At 40.6% G+C, this 19164-nt stretch overlaps 2 protein-coding genes across 3 annotated transcripts; one reads left to right on the top strand and one right to left on the bottom strand.

Annotated features, from left to right (window-relative positions):
- Positions 1 to 10182: 10182 nt before the first annotated feature.
- Positions 10183 to 12304, top strand: LOC147334015 (uncharacterized). Its single transcript, XM_086286819.1, has 5 exons — positions 10183 to 10915; positions 11047 to 11159; positions 11367 to 11524; positions 11615 to 11747; positions 11821 to 12304. Exons 1-5 carry the CDS (start codon positions 10777 to 10779, stop codon positions 12277 to 12279), a joined length of 1002 nt encoding a protein of 333 aa, XP_086142945.1. The 5' UTR covers positions 10183 to 10776; the 3' UTR covers positions 12280 to 12304.
- Positions 11891 to 18831, bottom strand: LOC147334014 (uncharacterized). 2 transcript variants are annotated; one of them, XM_086286523.1, is made up of 2 exons: positions 18434 to 18831; positions 11891 to 14043 (listed from the first exon to the last, which is right to left on the bottom strand). In XM_086286523.1, the coding sequence occupies exons 1-2, from the start codon at positions 18457 to 18459 to the stop codon at positions 12804 to 12806; spliced, it is 1266 nt and encodes a 421-aa protein (XP_086142649.1). In that variant the 5' UTR covers positions 18460 to 18831; the 3' UTR covers positions 11891 to 12803. The 2 variants fall into 2 exon arrangements, with proteins under 2 accessions (XP_086142649.1, XP_086142648.1); XM_086286522.1 differs by lacking the exon at positions 18434 to 18831 and adding an exon at positions 17886 to 18064.
- Positions 18832 to 19164: the final 333 nt, after the last annotated feature.

The following is a 19164-nucleotide window of genomic DNA, read 5'->3' as shown; positions in this document are numbered from 1 at the left end:
ATAGAGCTGGGTGTCATCTGCATAGCAGTGAAAATGTATGCTATGTCTTCTAATGATACTGCCTAAGGGAAGCATGTATAATGTAAACAGAATTGGTCCTAGCACTGAACCCTGTGGAACTCCATAATTAACCTCAGTGTGTGAAGAGGACTCTCCATTTACATGCACGAATTGGAGTCTATTAGATAGATATGATACAAACCACTGCAGCGCAGTACTTGTAATACCTACAGCATGTTCTAATCGCTCTAATAGGATATTATGATCAACAGTATCGAACGCTGCACTGAGGTCTAGCAGGACAAGCACAGAGATGAGTCCAATGTCAGAGGCCATAAGAAGATCATTTGTAACCTTCACTAAAGCTGTTTCTGTGCTGTGCTGAGCTCTGAAACCTGACTGAAACTCTTCAAATAAACCATTCCTCTGCAGATGATCTGTTAGCTGTTTGACAACTACTCTTTCAAGGATTTTTGATATGAAAGGAAGGTTGGAGATTGGCCTATAATTAGCTAAGACTGCTGGGTCTAGAGATGGCTTTTTGAGTAAAGGTTTAACTACAGCCAGCTTGAAGGCCTGTGGTACATAGCCGATTATTAGAGATAGGTTGATCATATTTAAGATCGAAGAATTAATTAATGGCAGGACTTCTTTGAGCAGTTTTGTAGGAATGGGGTCTAAAAGACACGTTGATGGTTTGGAGGAAGTAATTATTGAAGTTAACTCAGAAAGATCAATTGGAGAAAAAGAGTCTAACTTAATATCAATGGTACTAAGAGTAACTGTAGATAATATTACATCTGTGGGATGATTATTGGTAATTTTTTCTCTAATGATAAAAATTTTATTTGTGAAGAAGTTCATGAAGTCATTACTAGTTAACGTTAAAGGGATGGTTGGCTCAAAAGAGCTCTGACTTTTTGTCAGCCTGGCTACAGTGCTGAAGAGAAACCTAGGGTTGTTCTTATTTTCTTCAATCAGTGATGAATAGTAAGATGTTCTGGCTTTGCGGAGGGCTTTCTTATAAAGCAGCAAACTATTTCTCCAGGCTAAATGATGATCCTCTAGATTTGTGACACGCCATTTCCTCTCCAAATTACGAGTCATCTGCTTTAGGGTACGTGTTTCAGAATTATACCACGGAGTCAGGTACTTCTGATTTGAGGCCTTAGTTTTCACAGGAGCTACAGTATCCAGAGTCGTATGTAGTGAGGAGGTGAAATTATTAACAAGATAATCGACCTCTGTTGGGGTAGCGTTCAGATAGCTGCTTTGCTCTGTGTTGGTACAGGGCATTGGAGATGATAACAGTGGGTGGATTATATTCTTAAACTTAGTTACAGTGCTTTCAGAAAGACATCTACTTTGATAAAGTCTACTCTTCACCGCTGTGTAATCAATTATTGTAAAAGTAAATGTTATCAGGAAATGATCAGACAGGAGAGGGTTTTCAGGAAACACTGTTAAATGTTCAGGTTCGATGCCATATGTTAAAACAAGATCTAGAGTGTGATTAAAGTGGTGGGTGGGTTCTTTTACATTTTGAGAGAAACCAATTGAGTCTAATAACAGATTAAATGCCATGTTGAGGCTGTCATTTTTAGCATCTACATGGATGTTAAAATCACCCACAATAATTATTTTATCTGAGCTCAGAACTAAATTAGATATAAAGTCTGAGAAATCAGACAGAAACTCTGTGTAAGGCCCAGGTGGACAATAGATGATAACAAGTAAGACTGGTTTCTGAGTTTCACAGCTGGGGTGGACAATGTTAAGCATCAGGCTTTCAAATGAATTAAAAGTCTGTCTTGGTCTTTCATTAATTAATAGGCTGGTGTGAAAAATTGCTGCCACACCGCCCCCTCGGCCTGTGCTTCGAGATTTCTGGTAGTTAGAATGGCTCGGGGGTGTTGATTCATTTAAACTAACATAATCATCCTGCTGCAACCAGGTTTCTGTAAGGCAGAGTAAATCAATTTGTTGATCAATTATTAAGTCATGTACTAACAGAGACTTGGAGGAGAGAGACCTAATATTTAATAATCCACATTTCACTGTTTTACTCTTTGGTTCAGATGTGGATACTGTATTGTTCTTTCTTTGTAATTGTTTATGTTTAAGTTGTTTGTTGCTGGTTTTTAGTTTGTTTTTTGTCTTTTTGGAAGCTGACACAGTCTCTATGGAGATGGGTTTTTGGGGGGGTAGCAGGAGGAGAGAAGCTGAAGAGAAGCGTGTAAGACTGCAACTCTGCTTCCTGGTCCCAACTCTGGATAGTCATATTTTGGGGGGTTTAATAAATTTGTCCATATTTCTAGAAATGAGAGCTGCTCCATCCAAAGTGGGATGGATGCCGTCTCTCCTAACAAGACCAGGTTTCCTCCAGAAGGTTTGCCAATTATCTATGAAGCCCACATCGTTTCTGGGACACCACTCAGACAGCCAGCAATTTAAGGAGAACATGCGGCTAAACATGTCACTCCTGGTCTGATTGGGGAGGGGACCAGAGAAAACTACAGAGTCCGACATTGTTTTGGCAAAGTTGCACACCGATTCAATATTGATTTTAGTGACCTCCGATTGGCGTAACCGGGTGTCATTACTGCCGACGTGAATTATGATTTTACTGAATTTACGTTAACCCTTAGCCAGCAGTTTTAAATTTCCTTCAATGTCGCCTGCTCTGGCCCCTGGAAGACAATTGACTATGGTTGCCGGTGTCTCTAGCTTCACATGTCTGAGAACAGAATCGCCAATTACCAGAGTTTGACCCCCGGCGGGTGTGTCGCCGAGTGGGGAAAAACGGTTAGACACATGAACGGGTTGGTGGTGTACCTGGGGCTTCTGTTTAGGACTATGATTCCTCCTCACCGTGACCCAGCCTCCCTGATTCCCCAGCTGCTTGGGACCTGCCGGGGAACAGCTAGCGGGGCCTATGCTATTTTCGGCTGCACCAGCTACAGGGGCCTGGCTAGCTATGGGTGAATGAAGGGTGCGAAGCCGAGTCTCCAATTCAGTAATCCTGGCCCCAGCGCTGCAAATATGCTACATTTGTTACAGATATCATTACTGCTAAAGGAGGCCGAGGAGTAACTAAACATCTGACACAATGAGCAAGAAAGTGCAGGAGGGACAGGTGAAGTAGCCATGGTGCTAATGAGTCGGCTATGAGCTAAGCTAGGCTAGCGAGACAGTACAGAGACAGTGAGTGAATACTTTGGCTATAAATTAGGTAGTGAGTACACAGAAAGTGTGCTTCGGATGAAGCACGTGAAGATTATACTATGAAAGAAGAATGTATTTAAAAGTTGTTAATTAAATCGCTAAGCAAATAAGCTACTCAGAAACACCACTGTGTTTGAGCAGGAACAGGAGGTGATACTCTACCACAGAGCGAGCGAACACCAAGTGACAGCGCCACCAAGAGTGTTGTTAGTGTTGTTAACATGACGCTTGTTCTTATACATGTAATACATTTATTACCAACCTGAGAGTTTATCCGCTGGTCATTCGACATGACGAATGACTTCTGAAGTCTTAATTCAGCTCAAGACGCTGTAGATTCCCGTCAGTAACACTCTCGGTCCGCCAGTAAAACGTAGTTCTATTAATCTGCGCTTGAACCGGAACCGGATGTAAGTTCCAAAAAACTGAATTTTGGAACTGAAATTGAATTGTAGAACTGAAACTGAATGGTGAGAAGTGAATCTGAAATTATTCGAGAGCTGAATTTTTAAAGGATAAAATGCAGTTTCGAAGCAAGTCAATTCATTTTCAAACCATAAATTCAATTTCAAATTAGACTAATTCAAATTCAGTTTTCAAAAGCATTTATTCAAGTTACAATTCAGATTCAATCTGAGCAATTCAAATTCAAATTTAACTTATTCAAATTCAGTTTCTGATGGCACAGATTTCTGCCCATACAGGCCCTCCAAGGCCTATCTCCCCTCACCACACTCCCTGCCGGTGACTGATGCTCTCAGGGGTCGGTGCATTGCTGGCGCCTGTTGCTCGGTCAGGCCTCCTCCGGGGTGTGGGGGGCCCTCTGGGCCTCCGGCCTCTGGGCCTGCGGCTCAGTTCACTCTGGCACAGCTGGCTGCCGGCAGGGCCGGCGGGCACGCCGGTGCAGCCCCCTCTAGCTTCTGCTCAGTGGCTACTGGGTGACGCCTCGTCTGGGGATCCTACGCCCTTCCCATGAGGGTGGCACGGATGCTCCTCCGGTGGTCCTCCTTGGGCTCTCGTGCTCTGGGGCCTCTGGATGTCTGGGGCCTGGATCTCCTCCATGCCTGCTTCATGCCCTGGGGGACGGGGCTACATGCTCTTGCAGACGATTACATGTGGAAACCATTTGAATACAAGCGCGCTGATCCACACAGGTATGCACACGGATGTTCACTGCTCGTAGACTTAAATTACACCTTTCTTGGCTGCTACTTCAAAGCACATTGTGCGCTGTCTGTCCTGCGTGCTGCACAACAACACTGAATATTTAGTATTTACTGCTGTTTACACTTAGCTAGATTAATGCGATGGTGTTGTGTTTAGTATGTTTGCTTTGGGTTTTTTTTGCTTGTTTTCTATTCTTTCTCTCTCAACAGGTGATCCAGGAGATTTTATTTTATTTATTTATTTTTTTCCCCTTTCTCACTGTCCCTCTCCCCTTCTGTTTTTCTTTTCCTTCCTCTTTCTCTCTCCCTTTCCTATCCCTCACTCATGTCTGTCCCATCTGTAACAACTGAAAATAAAATAAAATAAATAATTAAAAACAAAGGTCGATCAAATGGACCAACACAGCAATGCCACAATGATCCATTTGGCAAAGTAAATCCATTGGGTATCCTTGTTGGTCTTCAGACAACAATTCTGATGGCTAAAGAACCAAATGGGACAGGCAAAAAAAAGAAAAAAAAAAAAAAAGAATTTTCCCTTTCCAGTTCACAATCAATCCCACCCCTAGGTCAAAAAATATGTATAGGACAATTGGCGTAATCTAATATTTTGTATGAACCTGTGCAGCTGTCCATTTAGTTGAATGTAGGATTAACTCATAAGTCTTGCTGAAGTACCTTGTATTCTGATTCATCGCAACAGCAGCAGTTTGGTTGGATGATGTTAGCAACTGTCAGCAACTGCTGACCGAATAATTTCATCCTGCATAATCTGAAACAAACACATAAAGACAGAAACAATTTATGAATTAACGTTCGATAAAATCTAAGAATGTATCATTTATTAGATAACAATATGAATATGTCTAACAAAAAACTTTGTGGAGCAAAGTTACATTCAATCAAGATGGTCTGGCATGCTACAACTTTATAGTTGTTAAATTCTGGGTATACATACCCAACTTGTACACGTTTATTATTATTATTATTATTATTATTATTATTATTATTATTATTATCCTACCCAATTACATGTTTCTTTTAATCAGAGTATGCTGTTTTAATGACTTTACAATATCATTTACATTGCGTTCCTTACATTTTCCCAAATTGTATGTTATATTAATCCTATATTTCCGTTTTAATATTTCTAATGTTTGCCTTGTTTTCTTCACTGTCTGGTCTGCCTCTGTCTCACCTGTATGGATGCATTTACACCGAAATGTCCCCAACAAAGGATGTTTTAATTCGCCACTATTCCAGTGAAACACGAGTCTCCCATCTTCCTGCTACCGGTCTGGAGTTTTTGTTCACCAAAGCACACACCAACTTCATACTGATGGACAGATCACCGCCCTTTTGCCGCCTTGTCTGACCGTGTTTTCTGGCTTTGGTTCACTTCACCTCACTCTTCCCCATTCTTGTCATTAAATCAGGCTGTTCTGCAACCATGGCAGCCAATTAACTCTATGGCTTTATTCATGGTGTATTTTACCCCTTCACCAAAGGCCGTTCTCGTTTCCAACATTATATTTGCAGTGTTCGTCTATCTATCAATATCTGCGGAGTATTTTTTTAACGAGTATCCTATTTTCTAAAGCACAGCATGTAAATGGTAGCTCGGTTAGCAGGATGCTAGCATGTAGCGCTTAGTGAGACACGCCTCAGACGAGTTGAGCAAAGACCCCGTCTGTGTACTTTATACGTGAGCAACGGATTTAAATAAAGTTAAGGTTTCAAAAGACAAACTTGAAGATGAAAAACAATATACTTACCGGAGAGCCGCCAGGGTTTGCCGCTGCCATCTTGGCGCTCCTAAATTCAAAACTGCCTCTGCAGTCAGGCATGGGAGGCGTGGAAATTGTCATTGAGTTAGTCAAACGTTTTCCTTAGTTCGAGTAGATGATAAAATAAAATAAAAATAACTGGGATTTTAAATAGGACTAGGCGTTCTGTAATGATCTCTATTTAGGAGAAAAACTTAATCACTCGCCTTTAAACAGCTCTCTTTTAGGAAACACACTGCTGGCTAACGGTGTCATGTGATCAAACAGCGTAATTTAATTGGCTGAGAGCCACTCGACTCGATCTGGTGCTGATTGCTCTGGCTTGGGTCATTAAAGTTCATCACTTTTGCAGTTGAATTTTTGCAGATGAATTTTTTTCAGGTGAATTTTTGCAGGTGAATTTTTTTCAGGTGAATTTTTTGCAGGTGAATATTTTTGCAGGGAAATTTGGAGGATAAAAATTCAGTGTCTGATTCTGATGATACTATATTTCTTCCATACATTTGCAGTTTGGACGCACAGGTGTGAACATCTCCCACAGCAGGGGGAGGACTATCCTCCGCCCGTAATGCTGCAAATAATGGTCGGCAAAGTCATGTGACATTAGTGATGTTTGTACTAACTTGATTTAAAAGTCTTTACTTTAAAATATATGCTGTTCAGTAGTCGACCTTAATCTTACAGAGAATGTGATCATTTTATTGATAATTAAAGTCAGTCATATATCCACAAACACAACAAGATGAAAGTCAGTGATGCTGCTCGGTTTTCAGTCCTGAATATCACGGCACAAGCAGGATTCACTGCACTGTTAATGTTAGCTGTGTTATATTGCTGTCTCTGTTCGGTGGTGTCGAGCCAAATGGACTTTAACGTGTGTTTGAACGAGCTGACGGTTCACTCGTTAAGCTGAAAGAAAGATGCTTTAATCACAGCAGTCACACATGTGTCCACTGTATCATCTGGAAACTCTTCTTGTTTTGTAATAACACAAACTAAATCCTCCTTCTTTTGTGCTGTTTTGCAGCAGTGTGTACACCTGAGACGGTCACCTGTCTGTCCTGCACTCTCTCTCTGTTTCTTTCTCTCTGATTGTGGAATAAAAGTATGAACATGTGTTTATAAGTTACACTTGTGTTTGAATCCTGCAGCTTATCACACATTTGATTTCCATGTGTGACGACTGCAAGTGTCCAGAGTGAGGACAGACTGATGGACCCACTGCTGCACATCATCTGTGAGGCTTTGCACCCCTGATGATCCACCAGGACAAACTCAACAGTGTGAGGAAGAGGAGGAAGAGCCAGCAGCAGCTGACAGATGGAGAGAATAGACAGACTGTTTCCTGTTTGTGAAGGACTGCTAGATAAGTTTAAAATAATTAATTGTCTGTCCTGAATCAGTCTTATTAGGTAATGTTCAAATAATTTGATCATTCCAGTGTTTTCAGTGTGGGAGAAAGTACTTAGGGCCTTCAGGTTACACACTATGAAAGGCAGCAACAAGTTTAATGTTCAGAAACCTAAAGTATATATCAGCAGCAGAATGGAGCTAAAAATAAATGTTTGTTTCAGTTATATGAAGCTTTGAGTATTTTGGATCAGTAGCACTGCTGTGTTTGTTGTATCATATTGCTGTGATTGTTTATATGCTTTAAATATTCTGAGGTAAGTTGATCTATAATGTTACATCATATTCTATAAGGATGTTATGTGTTTGTAGACTTTCTGCCCAGTTTGACCCATTTAGTAGAAGTCAGCCTGTTTAAGGCTCTGATATCTATTCTGTATGACTTGTAACTGTCCCTGAGACAGTTAAAATAAAGTTGGTTATTTCATGTTTCTGTGATAAATTCATGCTTAATTTAGTTCATTTATTTATAAGATAAGATGATAAAAGTTTAACATTAATTAAAAAACATGTCTAAAATATGTGATTACAAAATATGGGTTTGTTAAATATGTAAAGTGCTGTAAAGTTTGTTTGAGGTGAAGTTTGTAATTGTCACATGACCAGAGTTTGGTTGAGAGCACAACCATGGCATTGTGGAGCTAGCATGGATACATGGCCACTGATGCATCTACAGCCTCAGCGTTAATGTTATTCTGCATGTGGTCCAAGAGGCGCAAACGGTATGGTTTCATGTATATTGTTTGTATAATGTTGCATACGTGTTCTACAGTGGTAATGAGAGGACATTTTTGTGATATCCATTATTGTGCATTTTCTCTGTTCTGCTTGCACAAGACTGTTTATGGACACTGATATGAGAGACTGATAAGCTCAAAACATTTATGTTGTAAACTTTGTGTTTCTTCAGTTTTCACGGTGTCTGAAGACAATAAGAGTGAGAGAGAGAGAGAAATAAATTTCCGAAGACATCAGTATGATGCGTGGCCATTCTTTGTTGGACCCCTGTAGTTACATGACTTAAAGCAGTTATGACATGGTCTGATTTTCTCACCCAATAAAGGAATATTTAATATATCAGTCTACTCTTCATTCTATCAGAAACAGTTATCACAGCTCGTACATTTTCATTTTGCACATATATGTAAGCATTGAGCCAAATTTAGTAATGCCAACAAATTAAATGAACAATATTTGTCTCTTACATATGATACATCTATACGTATTTATACACTGTAAAAGATTCTTGTCTTTGAGTGAAGATTTATGGTGATGGGAAATATAAATAACTGAAACTTGAATCTTTACTGAAGCTCAGTGTTTGACACAGAGTTCACTCACATGTGCTGTACCAGTGTACCTGGGGTGGCTGTAGCTCAGGTGGCAGAGCAGGTCAGCCACTAATCAGAAGGTCGGTGGTTCGATCCCAGGCTGCACCCTGGCTGCATGCCAAATATCCTTGGGCAAGATACTAACCCCTACTGGTGGTGGTCAGAGGGCCCGGTGGCGCCTGTGTCCGGCAGCCTCGCCTCTGTCAGTGCGCCCCAGGGCAGCTGTGGCTACAATGTAGCTTGCTATCGCCAGTGTGTGAATGTGTGTGTGAATGGGTGAATGACTGAATGTAGTGTAAAGCGCTTTGGGGTCCTATGGACTAGAAAAGCGCTATACAAATGCAGGCCATTTACCTGCACATGTGACAATAAAAGTGAATTGTTCAAGTTCACTGCTGTAATAACTAATAATGATTAATATAATAACTATAATATTGGCCATATTATATTTACACTGACTTTAGTCTCATGAACAACATAATTGTTATTTACTAGCTAATCTTAAAATGACTGTTCAGTACAGAAATGAAGCCCAACAATCATGTTTTACAGTCATGTGGTCTCAGCCTCAGATACTTATTAAATCACACAAAGCTCGTGTAGAAACAAACGAACAAATGAACAAAATATGTTCTCCTTCATTTCTCTCAAACAAAGCTGTATGAAACGTTTCCAGCGGTTAGTATCATGGTTGCTAGGCAACCTGGGCAGCGCGACGGAGATCGACCGGTATTTCACAAGCCTCGCACTTCCGGCCTTAGCGGTCTTTGAGTACGCGGCCCTTGTGGACCGTTAAGGCTGCGTACTTTAGGGCTGCCGAACCTGAATAGCTAGGTTTCATTTGACGTAGACGTGACGTCGACGTAAAGCGCGAAATTTGACTGGCGGTCGGAAGTGAAAAAGATAAGTGCAAAATCACAGACAGACAGTACGCAAAATGCCTATGTCCTGTTGTGTTTACGGATGCTCCAGTAGGTCGACCAGAGAAACTGATAAACGGTATTTTAGGGTACCAAAAATAGCCCAACGAAGAGGAGAAAAATGGAAAATTCTAACCGAAAAACGTAGGAAAAAATGGATTTTAAATTTACGCTTACAGTCGGGAGGAGCAGAGTCTGCCAATGCCCGTGTCTGCAGCGACCACTTCGTCAGAGGTAATGTTATGTTTGCAAACGAACTTATTAGCATTAGGTTGTCGTTAAATTCTCGTTTACTTAGTGCTTTTAAGTTAGTAGTCTAATATTGACTTGATTGGGACTATCCGGTTGTTCAGTCAGACGTCACGGATGACGTTGCAGGTATTTCCGGGTCTAAGTGCTCCTCAAGAAACAACGATGGCGGAGCCAGTGACTTTGTTCACGATTACCTCCTTCTTTAGCGAAGTACCAATTAGGGTTAAAAAGGGTCTTAATTCCTTCAACTCTAGTAAAGTGGTCAGTGTAACCGTTCTCCCAGGCGGAATTATAAAGGGAAGTGTCCAGGCATCCATGAAAAAGAAGATTTACAATGTTGAGGTGAGCTAGGAGTAAGCTAGCTAGCCGACGATTAAACATGAGATATTCTGTATTCTGATGTATTTCATAAAGCACACACACGTACAGCAATGCTATAACAGTGGAAGTAAACGAAGATGAAAATCTACATAACATGGAGGTTTTGGAGAGTTAGTAATGTTAGCCTAGTACCAGTTATATTAGCCTAGTTAACCTAGTACCAGTACACAGAGCAGCGCTGCAAGTGTTTGTTAGAATGTTTAGGGTAAGCATTAACTTTCTTTCAATGTAGGTGCATGTTGAGGGTCAGTCAGTCAGGTTCAGCTCCTGTGAGTGCCCGATTGGCAATGATAAGTGCCATCATATGGCGGCATTGTTGATTTGGGTGGAGAAGAATGTGTCTCGCACTGACGTGGAATGTGTGTGGAAGAGGGTAAAATCATGCAAAGCAGAAGAAATTACTGCCAAGAGAGTGTCTGTGATGACACCCTCAACAACACAAGGTCAGTTATTTATTTAAAATTTGTCCTTTGAATTAATTATAATAATTATTTTCTTAACTTTTTAAAAAGCATTATGTTTTATATGCTAAAATTATTATTTATACAGATTACTAAAAGTTTTTTTTTTTCAGCTGGAATCGAAAGACCTGTCTCCCAGGAGGACAAGGAATGGGCAGTGGCATCCCTATCGAAATTGCAACGTTTTACTGGGATGGGTTGGATTTTGAGTCCTGAATGCTCTCAGGTACTTTGATATTTACTTTAACATGTGGTATAAATTGTACATGTATGTAAACTCTTGTAAACTACATACAGCAGACTGTTTGCTTCCACTGTCCCCACTTTATTTTTTACATGTATTTTATATACTCTGTACCTGACTTTGTCTATTCTGTGGTCAAAATTTCTTGGTTCCATTAAAACCTTTAAAATCCTTTTGCTTTAAATCTAGGCTAAACCAGCCAAGACATTTGATGAAGTGCTGAGGAACCTGGGATTTCCCCAAGCAGAAGACAAGGCTCGTTATCTCTTGGCATCACTGGCTGTGTCTGACGAAGAGAAGAAACAGATTGAGGAAGCAACAGTTGGGCAAACGAAGAATGCATTGTGGTAAGAAAGTGCTTTGAAATTTATTCTGTTAAGTGTTAAGTAGGAAATTTTAGTTAACTGTGTCTCTTAATTTGTGTTTCTTTATAAAAGGTCAGCATATCGCAAGAAGAGAATCACAGCCAGCAACTTCGGTTTGGTCCTGAGTGCAGTCCAGCGGCGCTCATACCCCCCTTCCTTATTTAAGACTCTGCTTGGACAGTACAACCTGACAGAAGGATCTAAAGTAAGTTGTTAGTAAAACGGGTCTGTGCATCTAAGAATTCCTTTATGACTAAGTTGTATTTTCATCCCCAAAGGCATGTGATTGGGGGATCCTTCATGAGCCAAAGGCCAAGCAGTTGTACACTGACTGTACTGGTGCAGCTATCAAGGAGAGGGGACTGTTTTTATCTAACAGTGGCCTGCTTGGTGGTTCTCCAGATGGGACTGTCTCTAATGAGTGCATCATTGAGGTGAAATGCCCATGGTCAGCCAGAGCCAAAACTGTATTGGAGGCTGCAGAAAGTAAGGACTTTTTCCTACAGCTGGATGAGGCAAGTGGTTCCCTGGTATTAAAAAAGAATCACAACTACTGGCATCAGATCCAGGGCAACCTCTATCTCACAGGGGCGAAAAGCTGTCACTTTATTGTTTGGACTCCATGTGACTTTTTCATCTTGCATGTGGATAGAGAACAAACTTGGGCTGTTAACATTGAAGCGTTGGAAACGTTCTACCGGGAAGTTTTTTTACCCCATATTTTATCGCAGCTTTGAATTCATATCAGCATGAGTAATTTATCAGTCCAAATGTTTATAGTTAATTTTAAAACTATTTGGAAATTGTACATTTTTTGTCATTGTAACTTTGTAAATATATTCAGATAAATTCTTAAATTATATTAATTTTTGATTTGAAAAAATAAAATGTTTTGGACAAACTGTTCCTGAAAATAAAGAGTAACACATGTATCTGGTATTCTTCATTTTAATTGAAAATGCATAGCAAGAAAACTAGGCAGTAATCAGGAAGCTGGAATGGAATGAAAAATGTAACAAGCCATTGATAAAAACAGAGTAAAACATTATACGAATCACAAATGAGACCATTCTCAATTTGAAACTATGCAACTAAGTTGTTTTTATGTTGTAACATCCTGAGTATACACACAAAACAATCCAGAACACTTAGGAGTTATAAATAATAAAAGTAAACTTGTTCAACAGTTGTATTTTCTGGTCCACAAGTAGTTAGAAAATGACACAATGTACTTTTACCTCTTAACTCTCACAGGTATAATTTATTCAATTTCACGGAGAATAGGTGTTTGTAAATTTGTAAGACACACACATGCTTTCAAGATCTTATTAATATTTTTTTTTAACTGATGTGGGATGTGATGCAAAATTGAGAAAAGTTTCAGTCTTTGAATGGAACGCTCTACATGTATTCTTGCACAGGAAATCTTCCTGTTGTTGTTCACTTCCTCCTGTGTGAATTGTCCGTTGGTGAGGAAGGACGGAATGTTCAGTGAGACCCCTTCTGGTAGGATGTCCCGAATTGTGAAGCCCTTATCTGCAATGACCATGTCACCTGGTTGTAGATGTTGCAGTACTCCACAGTCAGCTGTTATGGCCTTATCTGAGGCACTTCCACCGTACAAGTTGCTTACAAAGGTTATTACACCATTAGGAGCCACACCAATTAGAGCCTTTAGTGTGGTCCGTCCTTTGTACTGGCTGTACAAATGACTTTGTGTGTCAAGTCTCTCTGTGTTACAAACAGAAACTTCCGTGCAGTCAAGCACAATCCTGCAGTTAGGAAATGGTTGGAAGCAATCTGGCAGCGATGTTTGATTCTTGGCTCTCGAGGGAATGTTGTTTTCCAGCATGCCAACATACAAAATGTCATACAGTGCACTAACAATTGTTGTAAAAATATTAGTTACTGTGCCTCTGCTGCAGTTAAACCTTATTGAAAGGTCTTCATGACCAAAATTAAGTTTGAGCTTGATCAGGGTTAGAAATAACTGGTCAAGTAGGGGCATCATTTGGACAGTCCAATCAGAATGATATTTAAGATCAAATCTGGAAAGAAGCGCTTCTAAAAACAGGACAGAAGCAGCATCGGGCAATCCAGTATAGTACTGGACCCTTTCAGGATTGTCAGATATTTGACTGAATGAGAAAGTCTGCTTCTGCTTCTCTACTTGTTTTTTAAGTTTTTCATTCTCTATTCTTAGCATGTCATTCTGAATCTCTAGCACCAGAAGACTTTGGGAAGAACTTGTGGAACTTGCAGTATCTGTCTGTGTAGCTGCATTGTTGGAATGATGTGGCTCATCTGATATTTCACTCTGATTTTCACCAATAGCTGGGACCTGCTCTTTTTTCTTCTTTTTTCTAACAGGGTTGTGGTCATCTGGGAACTGAAAAGACTTCCCGTCGTTCCATGCAAATCTTGTTGGCCCCGCAGCTTTTCCTTGAGGGAAGTGCCAACTGCAGACTCTTGAGTTGCAGTTTGGGGTGAAGTTTTCACGTCTGTGGAAGTGTTTAAAAAGACAGAGAGAAATTTCAGATCATACGCTAGCCCTCCATTAGTTATGATTAATACAAAAAAAAAAATAGAGATAAATAATAGAGAGAAGCTTCTTTCATCCAGATGAGAGAAGCTTCAAGAAACTTAAAACTTAAAGAAGTCCAGATGCTTTTCTTACACATCGTTGTACTAATTTGCTTTTAAGCTTACCAGAAAGATAAGTACTGGCAATAGAGCTGGGCGATATGGACCAAAATTCATATCTCGATATTTTTTAGCTGGATGGCGATATAAGATATATATCTCGATATTTTTTTAATCCCATAAAGTAAGAACAAAAAGAGAGTTCTTGGTCAAAGGTACTTGTCCCAGATGTCACACATGTAACTTTTATTAAGATACAACTGTAGATGTACACGAAAAAATTGTCAAAAATAAATTGTCAGCATTTATTAAATAATAATGCTCCATTTTTTTTCTTTTCATACATAACAAAAAGCTAAAAATTGTAAACTAAATGTAAAATGTAAACTAAAAAGATGCAGATCTAAAATAACAAAGGCATCTTGCTCTTTAAAAAGTGCTTACACTGAATTAAAGTTTTCTAAAGTGCTTCTTTGTGTGTATTGCTGAACAATCATCTGGTACTTTGTGCAAAAAACCAAACATGTAAACAGATTGAATGAAATTAACAAAATTACATTCTTTGGTCAGTGGGTCTTTGTGCAAATCTCCAATGACAATAACAATATAGAAAGAACACAAACAAGCAAGGCCAACAACTGTACAGCTTACAGATTTTGTGCCAGGAAAACTAATCTGTCAACATTATCAGGCTTCAACGATGCCCTGTGGCAGGTTACAATGTTTCCACTGCAACTAAAAATCCTTTCAGAAGGGGAGCTGGTAGCTGGCGCACAAAGATATTTCTTGGCCAGGAGGCTCAGTGCTGGAAAGGCAACTTCATGTTCCTTCCACCATTTGAGAGGGTCAGCATCACTCTCTACACAAACTGACAACAGGTAGCTAGAAAATTCATTTTCGATTGCTTCCCTTTTTGTGAAACCAGTGTTGGTGGCTGTGCTGTGCTGGAAGAAGCTTGCCAGTGATCTCTTTTTTTTAGCTGTGTGTCCTACTGCTGCTTCTTCTTGGTCTGCAGACTCAGGCACGGCTGGATCAGTCAGCTCAGACAAACACGTACCCTGATAGCTGAGCAGAGACTCTGCCTCCAAGATGAGTTTATGTTTTAGTGCATTAATCTTCTCACTAGGGATGTATTTCGCCCTGAACCGTGGATCCACAAAAGAAGCCATGTCCAACAGGTCACTGGTGGATGGATCTGCATATTTATTGTTGAGGTAATCCACAATGCGGGTCTTGATGGATTTACACAGCTCACTATCCTCCTCTCCAGGTGCCAGGAGACTAGTGTTAAACAGGTGTAGCACAGGTCTGACATAGGACAGGGTCACATACTTCTCTCCTGAAAGTGCATCAGTGAAGTCCTGACAGGGTTTGAGAGCTTTCTGAACTGCTTCCAGGACCTCTATGTCCTGCCAAGTAGGGACTAGAGGTCTGGTTTTCATGTCGACAGAGAGGACTTTAGAAAGTGCTCTTTCCTGCTCCAGAACTCTCTCTATCATGAGAAGCCTTGATCCCCAGCGAGTTGTTGCCTCTGTGAGTAGCTGGTGACTTGGAAGACCCAGCTGTATTTGCACTTCAGCCAGCTCTCTTCTCTTCCTCCAGCTGTAGGAGAAGCTGCTGACGACTTTCTTACACAGAGAAGAAGCCCGGGTAATGCGGGCATCATCCATAGCATGTCCTGTGACACACAAAATACAAACTTTTAAAATCACTTTAATTGTTATGTTAAGATGCAAATCACTCAAAGGCAAATTAACATCCATCTCAGTTGTATAGAATGTGATGCATAAGACTTAACAATATTTGCAAAATGTGTCGTGTATTGTATAACCTAGAAATGGTTCTAGTTAAACTATCTTGGTAAAATCACCAGATCACCAAATGATTAGAACATGTTTTTTTTCGGTTTTTTTACACCTTTTAATCTCACTATGTATTTAAAAATGTATCCCTGTCTTGTCTCAGCTGTGGTCCTCATTTAGTGTCACAACTCAATCTAATACAAAGACAAATACACCCCAATACGTTTATTGGATTTAATAGGGATAGTTTATTTATTTGTTCAACTAACTTTCGATTTCTAAGTGATAGATGTATATGCTGGCTATGACTTATAAAAATATTTGTCTTGTGGTCCATAGGCATGTTTAGCTCTACAAGAGACTCTATACACTTTTCATTTATTAGCGTTTTTTTTTCCAAATCAAAAAATTCAGTATTGCACTTACCAATGGCCAGATGAAGCCTGTGACCAAAACACTGGATCCTCGACCACTTGTTCAGTTGAACCGCCTTGACAATATTAGCCCCGTTGTCAGTTGTTATAGCAACCAGTCCCGTCGGGTTGAGCTTCCAGGTTTTGAGCACATCCTGCAGGGCTTCAGCTATATGCTCTCCGGTGTGGTCTTGAGGAAAGTAGCTGGTCTGGAGACAGGCAGTTTTCAGTTCCCAGTCTTCCATGAAATGTATAGTCACACTCATATATGGCTCGCATGTCCTGCTGGACCACATGTCGGTTGTCAGTGCGAAGTGAGACACTTTGGTGAGCTGGGCAGCGAGACTCTGTCTAACATCAGTATACATTTTTGGCAGTGCTTCTCTGGTGAAGTATTTCCGGCTAGGTAACTGGTATCTTCGGTCAAGAGTTTTTAGCAGCTGTATAAAGCCCTCTTGTTCCACAGTTGAGATGGGGACCATGTCTTTAGCAATATGATAGGCCACTGCTTTAGTAATTTCCCCCCACTTCTCACTTTTTGTATCATATGGCACATGAGTGTTGTAAGGTGATCTGTTTCACGGCAGGAACCTCGGAAGACTTTGCGGTCTGGGCTACAGCACGCAATTTCACACACTCTTCATACTGCACTTTATGCCGCAGTTGTAAATGGTGGTAAAGATTAGTGGTGCTCGAACCTTTCGTTGCGACGCTTTTTCGACATTCTCTACAGAATACATTATTCTGCTGCTCATCTGACACTTTGAACCCGAACCATCTCCAAATAATTGAGCCATTGGTTTTCTTTTTTCCGACGAGCTCCTCTTCGCTAGCTCCTGTGTCCATCTTGTTGCCAACTGGAGGTTTAGCGATGGGGGAGGGGGTTTGTGTTCAGTGAGGGTGAGAGGCGGGGCAAACAAACCCAGACGAGAGAGAGGCAAAATAGCGGCTCCACAAGTGTAATTATAACGCAACATAGACTATATCGATATAAACGATATTGTCACAGCTTATGTCTTGTATAAAAATATATCGATATTTTTTAAAAAATCGATATATCGCCCAGCACTAACTGGCAACCTTTGCTAGCTATTTGTTGGTTAGGTCTTTATTTTGGTAATTAACTGGCACATAGGCTGGGGATTGTAATGTATTTTCTTACATAGACATCGCTTTTTGGACGTAATTTTTATTCCTCTGAGCGTCGAAAGCTAACTAAGTTTCATATATATAGCGAAGTGACCCTTAGCTCTCAATCTTTGCTTGGAGAAATAAAAATGACTTCAAAAATGCAACAACGTCTTTGTATTAAAAAAAACACAATAAAATCCATTGTCTATATAAGTACAATTACTGGTAAAAGCCAGTTTGTCTTTTAGTAGCGGGTTTTAATTGTTCATCACTAGCTATATTAGCTAACTAAAGTAAGAGCCCACTAGCTCTTATCTTACAAATTTATTCATTCACTTACGAGTTGTAACATACCTTATCAACTTCAGCCACTTCCTCTTCTCTCTCTTTTCACAAGGAAACCGGTAAAATGACAGATTAGACTGTTGTTTTGAGCCAGATTGGTTAAAACAACCAGGAACACAGCACTGTGTCATATTGAACACAGGAGCGTTTAGACCCGGAAGTAGGATTCGTCGGATTCGTCGCGTCATCACTGAACAACCGGATAGGCTGCCCAAGTGCTTTGGATGACGAAGAGTCGGAGGACTGGGCTCCGACGGTCAATCTCGGCTACGAACGAAAACCCAGATCGGAATCAGTTCTCAAACGAGAGAAAAGAATGAAGCTTAAGGCAGAACAGCATCGATGTGCAGAGGCGATTTTGGATATGCAACAGACGGCTGAGAGCCCGAGACACCCTTCAGAGGTGTCTCGTTAGACCGCTGAGAATGGTTTACCTTGAAACAAACAACTGTCACTCTAACGAAGTCCTAAGGATGTGGCATGTTTGTTGACGTTAAAGCCGCTACCGCTAACTGTTAGCGTGTTTAAGATAAAGCAATATAAGAACAAACACTCACCCTTGCAAACACCAAACTGTATCCATCACGGAGACGTTTTGTTCCAAGGTTGTGGACCCACCCGCTGACAAAAAAATTGTACGCCTCCAGACTCTTGAAAGCTTTCATTTGCTGCCTAGTGTAGTAAGAAGTCTGGAGGACCAAGTAGTTGGTGATATCCACAGCCTCGATAGTAGGCAAATCCTTTACTTCTGTGGTGTATTCGGACATTTTCAAAGAATACGGATCACGTCCGATATATTTTTTTAACTGTCTGTTTATATCTCTCCCGAGAAACAGGGTCTAAAGTTGCACAATAGCTGCTCTCCTGACTCTCCACAGTGTCCTCCATGTTTACTTCCGCCCTCCACTCAAAAATCGCGCTGCCTCCGCACGTCATCAGAACCACGTGACCGCAACCCAACTATTGGGATACAGCCTAAAGCTGTTCCAATTCTCAGCACCGGTCCTCTCTTTCCCTGAGTCCTTAGCAAATCTCCTTCCCACGATGACGTTTCCATCGAGGGCAAGAAAAAGAGTTAAGGAAAAGGAGATAGGCGCTACTTTTGAAATAACACCCCACATGGCTACGTTGGTCTGCTTAGTCACGTGACCGCACAGCAACAAATCACAGCAGAGCCGGAAAAGGAGGCGGAGCAAAGTGTGTGTGCAGTCGAGCAGAGAGAGCTGCTTTTTCATGAAACGGGAGTAAAGTAGTAAACTTACAGGAACATATACCACTGCCAACGTTG

This window comes from Aulonocara sp. 'chitande type north' Nkhata Bay, linkage group LG3, assembly GCF_057382095.1.
Source record: "Aulonocara sp. 'chitande type north' Nkhata Bay isolate Kocher_YH1m ecotype deep benthic linkage group LG3, A_spYH_male_GT1.1, whole genome shotgun sequence".
NCBI lineage: Eukaryota > Metazoa > Chordata > Actinopteri > Cichliformes > Cichlidae > Aulonocara > Aulonocara sp. 'chitande type north' Nkhata Bay.
Note: the sequence above shows the minus strand (reverse complement) of the source record. Positions and strands in the feature narration are given on the sequence as shown.